Below are 15011 nucleotides of genomic sequence, written 5' to 3' on the forward strand. Positions count from 1 at the left end.
TATTAAAACATTTGGATTTTGAGGGATGAAAATTTGATGAGAGTGACTAGAAACTCCAGATCTCAGTTATTTTTCTTCCTTCATCCTTGAAATCAGCAGAACAAGACATCCTCAGCTTAACCTGCAGTGGCAGGAAAATCTGGGTTTTTTTGTTGGCTGAATGATGGGCTCAGTCCAGAGTCACTGCTGTTAAATATATAAAAACCACCACTATTCTTGTTTTGTGATTCTATATACAGGGGACACACAGTGTATTTCACTTGTGGCTGTTATCAGGATGTTTGACAGCATGACTCAGTTCCAGTTAAAGTCTCCATTTTTCTTTTTTTTTTTTTTTTTTCTTTTCAATGTATAGCTAGTGTTGTTTCAGTAGTTAGAGAGGGGAGAAAAATTCAGTTCCCTCCTGTAAGCTCTGCCATTTATGTAGAGATCTGTATTTGCCTTGTAAGCTTCAAAGTCTGGAGCAAGTACTGTGGGAGAAATAGGAAGAACAAGGCAAGATTAACCAATGGTTGTTATATAGAGATGACTTTAATGATAACCACATTGCTTAGTTTGGTTTTGGTCTGTTGTAACTGTGTAATAACTTCCTCTTGTATAGTAGTTGAATTTCAAAGTATGCATGAGTGAATGTTCCAAAAGTAACAAATAAAATGTCAAAAGGGACTTGGGTGCTAGTTCCTGTGCTCTGCTAGGTCTCAAGATAATTACCATGGCATTGAACAACTCTCTTAATTATGTTGCTGGTATCCCTCAGAGACTGGGTGTGGTGATAGTCTATTAAATCTACTTATTCTTTTTACAGACTGGTAACTGAAGCAAAGCCATCTAAGATCTAGTTCACAATGAAGTTTCTTCTTTATGCATTTGCAGAAATACAGATAGGTGCAAAATCCCAGAGTCTTGCTTAAGCTATCTAGAATGGGGTATTGCATTTGGAGTGCCCAGGTCTTCTGCTCTTGGCCTTTTTGGCAGTGATGAAACTGCTTTTATCAATAATGTAATATTTATCAACTGTATAGGTAGTGATTTTACCCCTAGCAGTCCCACTTCTTCCAACACGAGTTAAATCAAGTACAATATCTTTTGACTTGTGAAATGTTTGTCACTAACGCACTGAACCAGTGCAGGCCAACCCCTGCCAGAGTCCTGCACTCCTGCATCCTTTGCATTCTCTGTGAGACAGGCTGGAGTTCAAGCCTTGGTGGGCAGTTTCCCCGTGGGGGAGGCCCTCCTGTGGGAGGGCAGATTTGTACAGAAAAATGCTGGGATGAAGACTTAGCTTTTCTTATTTAACCTTACAAGCAAATTAAATTTGACCATGTCATTTTCCTCTGTACTTGCTTGAGCTTTATTCTCAGTGACAAATGCCAGGAATATTTTGTCAGCAAGTTTCTTCATCACAGACCCTCTGGTCACAATAATGTCATCACACTCCGTCAATCATTGCTAACATGGAGGTTTGCCCATAGCTGTAGCCTCACAAACTGATTAACAGTTGCTGTAGTGGGGACAAAGTTATATTCTGTTTCTTCAACTCCTCCTCCTGTTTACACCCCTGCTAAAGGAATTCTAAGGAAAGATTTTGATATTCACTTTTTAAACTTTATTAGACGTTATTTCAAATCCAAATTGAGATTACGTCAACATAGAAGTACCACAAGGACATCTGTGCGCAGAATACAAATCAACTTTCTCTGTATTAAAGAGGAGCTCTAAGACATACAGAATTTGCTTCATTCAGATGTTTCTGGTTTGTATGGGGGAAAATTGGATTATTTTAGTCGACACATCAAAATGTTTTTACAAGTATACTGAACCAATAGAAGCCAGCCAGGTGCTTTTTCACAAGAGTTGAGCTGTGCAAAAAGCATTACAGTGTTCAGAATGGTAGCATTTACTGTGCCCTCACCAGTATTGCTCCAAGTGAAAATTCTGTTCCAAGAATAAAGGCACTTAATTTCAGCTTAATTTCTGAAGAATGTCTTGCAAGCCAAGAACACATTTTATGTCTTGTCCTAATTCCCTTTCTCCTCATTAAGAAAAAAACAACAAAACCACCAAACCCGAAAACAGAAACCCAAGCGTTTTGGCTCTGATAAAATCTCTCAGAGGAATTCATATGTGAATGCATCACATAAGTGTACTGAGGGCAAGTGATAGCAGATACTTAATTCTATTTAGTATCCAAGTGGTAGCAGGTCCAGTATTTGGAATTGTGGATATGCTCAGAATCTGGCCCAGACACGATATACCAACATTAAAACAGAGACTGTATGGAAAAAAATTGATTTAATTATCTGTAAGAATATCTAGTGTTCAGAAAGGCCAGTTTCTCTTGTTTTGGCTAGAGATTTTCACCAGCAAATGTTTTTCCTGTTTCTTCCACTGTACTGGTTTCATCACATTTCTTCACAAACACTTCACAGCACATGACAAGAGAAACCTCTGTTACAGCCTGGATGGTCTGTTAGAGACTAATACTGCTGTTCCTAAGTCAATCTGAGAAACTCAGAGCTCTCTGGAACAAACTGAATGGGTTTTTATGTGTTAAGAAAGTCACTGAGAATTGAAATGCTGGCCAAGGAAGTGATTATAACCCTTGCTGAAATGACTGAGAACAGCCCCCTGCCCTAATATTCCCATTTGAGGCTTTCTCTAGATTTGAATGTATAACCATTTGAGTGAGAACATGCCACAGTAAACTCGATGTTGAAAATGCTTTATGAAGAAAACACAGCGTACATGTCTATGGCCTTTGCTTTGATCAGTTAAGGCTCCTCAGCTGTCCCATCTGAGGATGCTTACAGATGCTGCTTCTACTTCCAGCAGATCTTGCCAGCTTCCCCCACCTGTACAGCCCCACTGGCGACAAGCTGCAGGGCAGCTGGGAAGGCTCGGTGCTCAGCCTCCTTCACCCTTTCAGACAGGGTCTCCACTGTGTCACCAACCTTAACTGGAACTGCCTCTTGGAAAATGATTGCTCCAGCATCAACTTCTTCCTGTAAAAGCAAAGGCCAGAAAGTCCACATGGCTGAAAGAGGAGAGAGAAGGGGACCCAGCTGCATGACAGTGAATGTAATCCACCTGGCCAGGGGATCTGTTTAATGTTGTGTTACTACAGGTAACATGAATTTGTGGTAACGTGAGGAGTGCAGAAAAGATGCTGGCACTCACACTGGCCTGTGAGGAACTTACAGAAGCACAGGGTTCAAAGAAGAAGAGGAGGCAGGCAGAACTCCAGTGAGTTACATTCTTGCTACAGAAACAATAAAAGCCACCTTAACTGGGGACATGATAGGCTAAATTGGACAAAACGATGACATTTAAATTCTGAAGAGTAAATTAGCCAAGGCTTGGCACAGAGACAGGCTAGAGGATGCAGCAGATCTTTCTTTTGCATCTTAATGAGGCAGGTCCCTGCTGTTTAGTTGCTGTTTCTCAGTATCCTGCCACTCAGAGAAGAAACCTCAAGTTGTATCATGGAGAAAGGAAAGCAATTTTTCCTTCTATCTGGAAAATTAGGTTTTGTCTCTTTTTCCATCCAAGAGAAAGTGAAAATCATGAGAACAGATTTCAGAAGTAGTGGAAAGAGGGAAGGTAGTCTGAAAAATGCAGCAGAGGAAGGAAGACTGTAAACTCTGAGAACTAAGCAAGATGGAAAAATGCTCCCTGAACTGATAAAATCTGCATCTTCCAAGCTGAGAGATTTCTGGGACTTGTTTTCTTAGTTTAAACTAACAAAAATTGTTACGTTTTTCTCTGTTCCTACAAAATCTGGATTACTTCTTCGACAAATCCAAGCTTCTTGTGCTATTTCCAGTGTTGTGGGATTTTTTTTCCTTTTTTTTTTTATCCTTCTTCTTTATGAAAGCAACAAATAAGGAGGGTTGTAAGATACCATCGAGTAAGTTGGTGCTGAAGATTAATAAAGATTTATGCTTAGCTGAGGCCTCACATCCCTACTCCAGCTGGTGGAAAGCAGCAGTGGGATGCATATGGAAGAAGTTAACTTGGTTAAAGCTTGAACTCCAGTACAGGCTCATCTTTTCCAGTTCCTTCTCCAGGGACAACAAAGTAAAGCACTGTATTGTCTAATAATCTTATGATGAAAGGAGAAAAGGTAATCAACCGTGATGGTCTAAGGGCGTTCCAAGCAAGCGCTGAAGTGAAAATTTTAAAACTAACAAACCATAGAGTTAAAGGGAAGGAGAAGAGAATACTTACAGCTACAAAGTGTACAGTACAGCCTGTGACTCGGACTCCAGCTTGTAACACCAATTTGTGGGCGTTTGCTCCCTTAAAAGAAGGCAGTAGAGATGGGTGGATATTCAGTATTTTTCCTGGAAAATTATAAGCGAGGTCATTGCCTTTTAGCATTCAGCCATACCAGAGTGTTAAAAGTACAACAATCAACAGAGGGACAAAGTACATTTGTGAAAAAGATTTTCCACAATTTTTGCACATGCTTGTTTTATGATGACACTGACAGATAATCAGCCCAAAGCATTTCAGAATGTCTTATTTCAGAAAAATCCAAGGCAGCAATCAGTTAGAATTAATTGCAGAAGTAAAGTGTATTTCTCCAGTGACTAATAATGATTAATTTTTGGATGTAGTTGTCCTTTCACTCGGCATCTTGTTCTTCTCTTATCACCATAAAAATCCTCTTTCTTACAAACTCAGCACCCAGAAGAAACTTGGTGCAGTTTCAAATGATGTAACAGATCCTCCGTGACAAGGCAAAAATTCTTTAGCCTGAACTTTTCCCCCACACCTGTTTTGGCTTAATAAAAGACAACAGCTGCACATATAGGAGCCCTTCTCTCTGCCCTTCCAAAAAGCACCCATCTACCACTATTACTTCCCATGTAGAAAGTTGGCTGGGGGATCCTGAAATTGATAATGTAACCTCTAACATTCCGCTGTGCCTGTGATTATAACCCTGTGAAGCCTGGACCTCACATTTCCCTTAAAAGAGGAAGCATATGCCTGAGTTCTCACCTAACTGTAAAGTAGAAGAGAGTGACTGCCCATGACCTCAGGGTCTCACCACTACAAGCAACACTGTGGTTAAACCATGAGAAAAACTTTCCTCTGGCAGACTTCCCCTATGCACTCCTAATGTGTTTGTGACAGCTCCTCCTGCCCATTCCAGACTGGAGTGAAGTCAAAAGGTTCTTGACAGTCCTAGATCTCTTACATTCAGTATGCACCCTTACAGGATAAAAAGAAGGGGGGGCATCAATACTATTTATACCACAGTATGCTACACCCACACCATCTCTGCATGCCTCCTCCTGTTTAGGAAGACTGAGCGTCATCAGGATTCATTGAACACCACCTAAATGCCAAGCAGCGAGACTGAGCTGACCGACATACACTGGGCAGAGGCAGCAGTGAACCAAAATAGTGGCCTGTGATTTTGTAACGTGAAGCGAAGGCCGTTTCTGGCAGCGCCATGCCAGACCTGCCCTCTCACTGCAATAACACATGCAGATACTGACCTCTGCAACTTAAATACTGATCCTCAACAGTATCTCAAAGTCGGTTTGTATCTCAAAGCCACCCCTTTTTAGGCATCAGCATCTCCCTACCTGCTGCTTGAACCACAACAAAAAATATCAGTGAGCTAAGAACAGCACTGCACTTGTTTTGCATTTCCACACTTTCTCACTACAGTGCTGTCAGAAGCTGCTCTGAAGGAATGCAGTTTCCTGTTTGCTTGGCTTTGTTTAGTTTTTGCTTTTAACCTGTCCCTTACCTTAACATTCAAATTAACATTTCAGAGCTCTTAAGCCAGAAGGAGTTTCACAACGAGTTTCACACTCTCTGTCCTCGTGATGGTGAAAGAAAAAGTAACAGCTTTTAAGAGAGCAGCAACAAGAACTAATTACTCCTGGGTAATTTAGGGCAGTCAGCACCTAGGCGTGGCCAGCAGGGTCAGAGTTTTACAGCATTCTCCTGATTGCTGGCACAGATCCCTAAGCTGAGCTGTACCGACCGTCTGAGCTCCCATGAAGGCCTAATTGAAGCATACTCTTAGTCAAAGCTCAGGCAGGTAGCTGTTTTCAAGCTCAATACAGTGCTGGACATTTAAAGAATGAGTTAACCATCCTGTACTGAAGAAAGCCTTTTCTTTTTTCTCTCAGGCCAGCCACACAGGTATTGCAAATCCTGCACCGTGCAGGGCACCCATCAGAGCTTTGGCCCTATATCAGAGGGAACTAAATTCAACCTTTATTTGCACTAGAGAATTTTTTCTGTCTTCTGCACAGATACTCTATGCAAAATACATCTTTTGTAGTGAGGGATTCCTCGTCCCAACTGCAGCTGTCTACAAACACGGACATTTACATACTTGTCTTCCAGACTCTTAACAATCATCTGACTTCTCCTGACAGCTTTAACATAAAAGGTGTTGCCTCCTAGGAGTGCCTGTTTTGCTCCACTAATTTTAAAGTGAGGCTTGAAAAGTAGTTCAGGTGTAAAAGATTTGTGTCACAGACACACCCAGGGTAAAACAAAAGTCACCATCTGAAACAATACAGGCCACCCAAAGAGCTGCAATGCAAAGGCCAATTGTCCTGTAACTGGTATGAACAAGAACCAGTTAAAGTAACCATGACTGAACCCAAAGCAGAACAAACAGTGAGAGGAGCTGCTGCCTCTCTGGGATTCAGGACTCTGAAAGAATCAGGAAGAGATAAGAAGAGGAATGCAACAACTGGGAGGTGGGAGGGCAGCCACTGAAGTAGGCAGAGGTGTTACCAGTCCCTAACAAAGGACTAGAAAAATGGTAAAAGATGACACTGAGTACACTTTGGACAAAAAAGAGCAGAATCTGCCTGTGAAACATGGTACCCTTGGATGCAGACAGCTCCCAGGATGTCTGACCAGAAGACTGGCAAGGTCTTGTTAACAGGAACTGCCTACTGCCACACAGATTTGCTGGTTTATAAGCAGCCAAAGCAGCTCACCCCTTAGGGGAAGGGAATTCTCACCGTCTGGATGCTCTCCTCTTCCCAACCAACACCTACAGCTTAGGCAACAATTAGCCCTGCACTTCGTGTCTAGAGACATCTAAACTCTTCCAACCTTATTTTAAAATATTTTCTAATAAATCAAAGGCTATAAGACCTGCATTTGCCCTTGGCTTCCTTAAACCTCTGTAGAAATTGTCTTTTCAGTGACATCAACTGATAGGACAAGGGGCAACAGGTGCAAGCTGGGGCATAGGAGGTTCCATGTAAACACAAGGAAAAACTTTTTCACTGTGAAGGGTGACAGAGCACTGGAACAGGCTGCCCAGAGAGGCTGTGGAGTCTGCTTCATTGGAGACATTCAAACCTGCCTGGATGTGTTCCTGTGTGACCTGTTCTAGGTGGTCCTGCTCTGGCAGGGGGGTTGATCTAGATGATCTTTACAGGTCCCTTCCAACCTCTAAAACTCTGTGATTCTGTAAATAAAATACTGCCTTTCTCATCCTTTTCCTTACAAGATGGGAAGAGTCTAGCTTCCTGCAAACCTAGAATTAATCTGGTCCCTTTTCTGTATTTTTCTCATTTTCTTTTCCTGAGGATAAGCTATAAAACTACTTCTTTTTAAATGCATACACTACTGTGCTGTGCTTACCTTCCCATTTTTTGACAAAAGGACCTGACAGTATTCGCATAAATCCAGCCAGGCAGATCAGTTCAACTGAGAATTCTTGAAGGACTTTGTCAACTGCACTGTCAAATGCAGTGCGACTTTCATACAGCTTATGGTCAATAACCTGTGATAATCCAAAAGACAAAGAAATACAGATGTGGTGTTAATTTAATCTAAAAGCCATAGGAGCACAATGAAATGGTACCCTGGACTAATAAAAGAAACCCCAAAAGTAGATCTCCTTGAGTGCACATCCACAGCACGAACAGCTCACAAACACATGCAGCCAACACACAGATGTGCAGTCTTCATTCACACAAAGCAATCATCACAACAAACAAGAGATTTTGGGGTTTTTTTAGGCCCCAGCATTCTGACACAATTTAACAACCCACAAACAGATATCATTAGGACAACCTGAAGTTTTATAATGATTTCTTTCACTTTAAGGCCTCTGATAGTTTTAAGCAGTTGAACCTCGTGAAAAATCCTGTCACAAAACCTTCAAGGAAAGGCTAATCACAACCTCATAAAACAGCCCCTAGTGTATAAGGTCAATGTACTTGAGTTATGTATTTTCCATCCAGGATACATCCCCTAATTTAAGCAGGAAGAAGGCAGTGCTACATAACTTAAAACATCCATCGTCTTTTAAATAGTGATACCTTTTAATCCCTACCAAATTTACCATGGGAGTTTGAAAAAACAGAACTTGTTGGCTGAAAAGGTGGCAGAGGTCACTAGATATAGAGCCCAGCTCAACACTGGGCTGAACTCTGCCAGCGTTGATAACTACCAGGTGATAACCAGCACAGCACATACTCAGCAGTGACTCTGTTTTACCACTCACTCTCCAACTCAGCCACTGAAACCATCAGCTCCCCCAGACTATATTTTTTCCTTCATTAGATGTTTATTCTTCCCTTGCATACTGTGGACACATTTCACTTCTGATCTTTGCATACTTCCAAGCAAGAGACAGCAGTGCTAACACTCAGATCCTGGTACTATCTGAAGTTGGTAAAGCTTGCACTGGGCCCAGATCTTCCCTATGTCTTTAGTTAGTTAGAGAGTGACTGAAAAGTGCTCCTCCGAACAGTAGCATTTCACATCTGTAAAGCACATGACTTCACAAAGGATAAAGAAATGCAGTGCTAGATCTGTAAGGGAAGCACAGTTTGCTTTGAATGAATCCCAGAGAGCCTGAAGAATACCCAGGGAGTCAGGGGAGGGTCCCACAAAGCTTGACTTACTTGATGCAATTGAATTACCATGCCTGATTAGCATATAATTTAAAAAATAAATTCAGATAAAATAGATTGTCACTTTAATGTAAATCTCTACAGTTAAATAAATGACAAAGTTTAAACTGTAACTGTGAAGGTTTTCTGCTGGTTTAATATAATGACTGTTCTCCAGAACATTAGAATTGCTGGCAGGATTTCTTGAGAAGGACGAAAGGAAGTATTTTGCTTTCCATGTTAGGTAGTTTGCCCAAAGGCACAAGCTGATATCAGACTGAAAAAAAGAAAAGCTAAGGCTTCCTATCAATCCATCTCTTACCCTAGTAAAAGTCACCATCTCACAGCATCTTCCTGCTATAGTCAGAGATAAGGATGGTTGATGTTAAAAAGATGAGGAACACTTACCCTTGTAGGAATACCAGCTCTCTCAGCTTTCCTTAACCCTTCCACTCCAGCTTTGTTAGAAACAACAACAACTATTTGTGCAAAACTGGTTTGCTTCTTTGTGCTATTTATGAGGGCTTCCAGATTTGTGCCTATGAGTGGAAAAATAATTAATGAGTACCAAGTTCTTCCTGGAGACTAAATACAGTTAACAGCTAGAAGTGGGCTTTAAGTAAGCAGCAGTGTGGGCGAGACCCAATCCAAACCCCACTGACGTTAACAATAATCCTCTTTTAATTGATCATACTGGGAACTGAACAGCTGGAGGCTCTAGGGCTTTTACTACCAATTAAATTTGTAAACTGTAATTTATGGAATTGGAATGATGGTTTACATTTTAACAAGTGAGAATACTGGAAGCACTAGGAGCGCCTACATAGCAAGAAGAAATTCTGATGTTTTTGTGAAATAATGCTGCTGTCCCTATAGTGCAATGCAGTGGGTGCCTGAACCTAGAGATGTGCAGAAATTCTACATAAAATGAACAGTCAGATTGCAGCAGAGGTTAAAAATCATTCTACCTGTGTTTGAAATTAATCCAAGGGCAAAATCTATTCTGCCTGTCACTGAAAGCCTATTAGAAGACAATCAGCCTCCATGGAGAATTGCAAAGACTTTAGAGATTTTAAATCTGAGCTGAATTTCCTTTCTCAATAGTCCATTTTACACTGTAGTAAAGAACATAACTCTCACCTGTTCCAGAGATAAGGACAGCAACCCTCACTTTGTTTGTTTGGATTTTGCCTTGGATGTGGCTGTGCACAGATAGTGACCTATTTGCTTGCAAGGCTTGAAGCAAATTATGGACTTTAACATGGTCAGAGCCTGAACACATACATGAAGAAAAAACAAAATAAAATAACACATAAATAACGGAAGAAACAGAAGAGAGGAGAAAAGCAGCATGGCAAGAGATTAATGACACTACTGTACTTCTCATTATTTATTTATAGTTCTGGTGACATCTGACATTGCTAAGCACATGTTCTGTGACTAAGACTGAAGTCATGAGAACTGCCATTTTAATATCCTATGCAAAAAAGCCATGGAGGTGTCAGGTAAGAGATTTTCAACTAACCTCCATGGAGCCTCACCAGCTAAGGGATTTATTTAGCTCTGCTTTTTTTCATTTTGAATGAAAATAAAGATTTAATAACCTTTTTGTAGGGAGACAACTTTGCCAATCTGCCAGGCTGTCTCGTGTCTCTGTATGTCCTTAAGGACCTGCTGAGCCAGCTCCCTCTGAACTACCAAGACAGCACCGATCCCACAATTAAAGGTCCGTGTCATTTCGTCCTCAGACAGGTTCCCTTCTTTATGGAGCCAGCAAAAGATTTCAGGAATCTTCCAGGTAAGAGCATCTGGAAAGAAAAATAGCAATGAAGAGTGGAACGCACTACCAGTGCTTTACCACTACAAACACTAGAATTATCTGAGCATCAAGAGCAAAGATCTGGATGGAACACACCAAGTCCCACAGCAGCATTAGTTTGAGTGAAATTGGCTTCCACACACAGATATTTTCCTTCATTACTGAACAAGACTTGGGGGTAGAAAGAAGCATCACTCTGGGAGGAAATCAATCATACTGCTCACCTGCAATCTGTTAATCAGTAATTAAAAATGGGCTCTGAGGCAGTCTTTGGAAAATCCTCTTCTTGAAGGTGACAACCCTGCTTCTAGAGAAACTATTGGACCAGAACAATAGCCTTAAAAACCATCACAAAAGTCTCTCACTGCCCTCAATTCCAACAAGGTAAGGATGATTTACAGCAGCATGAGAAATGCTTCTGGAAAAGCCACTGTAAAAGAACTTCAAAGACAGTAAGTTTCTTTCTTGTCATGTTATCTTTAAAATGGTATTATCCCTATTCATATACATGGCTGTCCACTGTGGAAAAGTGAAAGAATTATTTGCTTGCAGTTCTTGAGTGCAAAACTCAGCATGAGTTCCTTTGTTTTATTCTACAACACAATGAACATTGCACAACACATAGCAAGTCATTTACACCTTTCCTGCAAGTGAAAACCTCTTTTTAGCATACCTGTCAAGATGGTGCTAAGGGTTATTTAAAGTATGTTGAGAAGCATGAGAGGTACTTGAGCTGGTCCCCTTATCTGAATGCTAATTCAAGACTTAATGAGTATCATTTAATTAGCAATAATTTTCTAGGTTATTGAAAATGGTGACAATTCACTTTGGATTGCTTTTAAAGTTGTTTTATTTTTGCAGGTATGGATAGAATTTCTTTAAAAATCCAAAACATGATCGGGGAAGTGAATTCAATGGGTAGCAGCCTTAAGATGACAAAATGTTTTGACTGGCTCTGGTTCAGGCACAAGGAGAAATTCAGCAACAATGAAGAAAAGAGCAAACATTTCCAGATAGGCAACTTTTACTGTGCAAGTCAGCTTGGCATGGCCCCACATACACAGGCTTTCACACCAGTCCATATTAACATGAAGATGTTTCCATAACGTGCTGATTTTGGCTGGGACGGAATTAATTGTCTTCATTTTATCTAGTATGTTTTGGATTTGTGCTAAAAACAGTGATCTCACAGGGATGTTTCAGCTGCTGCTGAGCAGTGTTTATCCAGAGATAAGGCCTTCTCTGCTTCTCACACCACCCCACTACTAAGCAGGGAGGGGATACAACTGGGATAGCTGACCTCAGCTGATGAAAGGGATATTTCATACCATTCCCCTCAGCACATCAAGCGAGAGGAAGAAGGAAGGGGGCACATTCAGAGTGATGCCATTTGTCATAGAATGAAAATCAACAAGGTTGGAAAAGACCTCAGAGATCATGAAGTCCAACCTATCACCCAGCACCTCATGACTAACTAAACCATGGCTCCAAGTGCCACGTCCAATCCTTTTTTTGAACACCTCTAGGGATGGTGACTCCACCACCTCCCTGGGCAGCACATTCCAATGGCAGATCACTCTTTCTGTGAAGAACTTTCTCCTCACCTCAAGGCTAAACTTCCCCTGGTGCAGCTTGAGACTGTGTCCTCTTGTTCTGGGGCTGGTTGCCTGGGAGAAGAGACCAACCCCCACCTGGCTACAACCTCCCTTCAGGTAGTTGTAGAGAGCAATAAGGTCTCCCCTGAGCCTCCTCTTCTCCAGGCTAAACAACCCCAGCTCCTTCAGCCTCTCCTCAAAGGGCTTGTGCTCCAGACCTCTCACCAGCCTGATTGCCCTTCTCTGGACATGTTCAAGTGTCTCAATATCCTTAAATTGAGGAGCCCAGAACTGGACACTGGTGTGGCCTAACCAGACCTGAGTACAGGGACAGAATGACCTCTCTGCTCCTGCTGGCCACACTATTTCTGATGCAGGCCAGGATGCCATTGGCTCTCTTGGCCACTTGGGCACACTGCTGGCTCATTGTTCAGCTGGCTGTCAACCAGTACCCCCAGGTCCCCTTCTGCCTGGCTGCTCTCCAGCTACTCCAACCCCAGCCTGTAGCGCTGCATGGGGTTGTTGTCTTCCTAAGTAACTGCTGGGCTTGCTGGAGTCCTGGAGATAGTGGTACGCCTGGCTGATAATGGGAAGCAGTGAATGAGTTCCTTTTGCTTGTGTGCGTGGCTTTTGCTTTATTAAATTGTCCTTATCTCAACCAACCAGTTTTCTCACTTTGGTCCTTCTGATTCTCTCCCCCATCTCACCAGCAACTAAGCAAGCAGCTGTGTGTGGCTTACTTACCAGCTGGGATTAGACTACAACACATAGCTTTTCTTTTTATCTCACCTAAAACGACACCAAAGGACTCTGGGAGAACTCTGGGGATGTTTTCCAGCAAGCCCCCTCCAGTGATGTGGGCATAGGCTTTCACATGGCCTGAGCGAAGGACAGGCAACAGAGTCTTGCTGTAGATTTTAGTTGGGGTTAACAAAAGATCTCCTGTAGATGAAAGAGGATGAAAGATGATGAATTACAGCAAAGAATAAAATGTTAATCAATAAAAAAATTGAGAAAGTAAAAATATTCATTTGCTGGACACTAACAAGCATTTACTCCATAAAAACACTCCCCAGCTTTCTACCTTTTTTAGCATATAATTAATTATTGAGTCCCCTCCTTTAATTTCTTTCCTGCACATGTGATTCACAAGAAAAAGAAAAAAAGATGAGGACATGTTAAAGGACGCAGTAACATTTTAGCACCTTAGAAAAGTTACAGAAGCAAAGGCACAGACAAAACAACACATGTGACACTTGACTGTTCAGAAGTTTAAGTCATAAGACAAGAAACTGCTTTTTAAGTGGTACCTAATGTCTGGTCACTGGAGATACCAACTGGAGAAGAGAAATCTAGTGATGACTTTTCCACGATCTTCCTTACAAGGCTGTACCCATTGCTATGAACCCCAGAAGAAGCTACTCCAATAACCACATCTCCATCAGTAATTCTCTCCAGCTGGGGCAGCATCTGCCCTCGCTCCACTGCACCAACAGCAAAGCCAGCCAGGTCATACTCCCCAGGTGGATACATGCCTGGCATTTCAGCAGTTTCTCCTCCTGTTGAAATCAATAAAAAAGAAGGAACCAAATGTCAGGACTCATTCGGCCTAGAGAGGGGAACTTGCTGTGTTGGTACAGAAAATGAGCATTTACTACACAGTCTGAAGTTATCCAAACAAGCATCTTCATCCTATCCCCTCATATCAGGGAGAACTCTCCCCAGCTGTCCACACAGCTGTCTCATTTTCCTCCCCCAAACTCCTCTGTTGGTTACAATGTCTATAAGAGAAAAAACTTGACAATGATATGTTGCCATGGTATTATGACCTCTGCTCAACATGCTAACCTAGAATACCATCTTGTTTTTCGTTTGTACTCACTAGGTTTTGTTCAATAAAAAATTATTCTGTTTCCAGAAAGTGTCCCTGAAGAGGCTCCAAATATACCTGGAGAGATGGTACAAGCTCAGTGCTTGACACTGCTCAATCCTAGGGTCTCTGGAAGCTTTTCCAGGTTTCTACATCACATTATTATAACCAATTTTAAAAGTTCCCTTGCTTAGGTACATCTGTTTAAATCTTAATTAATAAAGTTTGTGCAAACCCATGCACGTAGAAAAGCTTTTCAGTACCTCACCATCAAGTGGTGTGATGAATTTAAGGAGGTTGAGCTGAATATTCAGCTGCTGTGGAAATGCAAGGTAGCAATTTACGAACATGCTTCAAATGAGAACTTTTCTGAGATAATAGTACACAAAGACAGCACATAAGGACATTCTTGGGCTTTATGAAGCTTGTGGGAACACAATAGCTGTGAGAGCTCTACCTCTCCTGCCAAATTTGGTTAAAATCGGGCAACAAGTTCAAAGGATGGTATGTACACACACAAGGACATCTGCATGCACAGAAACCTTGCTTTTAGAGGAAAATCTGAGGATTTCCTTTAGGAAAAAGGATAAAAATAAGCAAACCTAATTGGCATGTTTTCAAATGTACTTGAAAAATATAAAGAATTAAGAAGACATTAATTGTTAGTTTTCTAGGTAACTGTTATTGTCATAAAGGTAAAGATATAAATAACAAAATTTATATGCAAATTCCTGAGCTAACTGCAACATTTGCAGAGTACTCTCTCCTTCCAGTGGGTAAAGATTATATTTTCTGAAAGCAAAGGCATGTGGTGCTTTGGGGTTTTTTTGACT

The 15011-nt window shown here is 41.4% G+C and overlaps 1 protein-coding gene across 1 annotated transcript in view; it reads right to left on the bottom strand.

The window, feature by feature from the left end:
- Positions 1-2819: 2819 nt before the first annotated feature.
- The window catches only part of LOC128970574 (trifunctional purine biosynthetic protein adenosine-3), a 29789-nt gene continuing 17597 nt past the window's right edge, over positions 2820-15011 (bottom strand). The window contains exons 14-21 of the mRNA XM_054385827.1: positions 13619-13867; positions 13098-13250; positions 10499-10702; positions 10035-10166; positions 9303-9433; positions 7636-7777; positions 4228-4343; positions 2820-3002 (exon numbers count right to left, since the gene is read on the bottom strand). Of these exons, the coding sequence (XP_054241802.1) occupies positions 2820-3002; positions 4228-4343; positions 7636-7777; positions 9303-9433; positions 10035-10166; positions 10499-10702; positions 13098-13250; positions 13619-13867 (1310 nt within the window). The remainder of the gene's footprint in view (positions 3003-4227; positions 4344-7635; positions 7778-9302; positions 9434-10034; positions 10167-10498; positions 10703-13097; positions 13251-13618; positions 13868-15011) is intronic.

The sequence above is a fragment of the Indicator indicator genome, chromosome 1, assembly GCF_027791375.1.
Source record: "Indicator indicator isolate 239-I01 chromosome 1, UM_Iind_1.1, whole genome shotgun sequence".
Lineage (NCBI taxonomy): Eukaryota > Metazoa > Chordata > Aves > Piciformes > Indicatoridae > Indicator > Indicator indicator.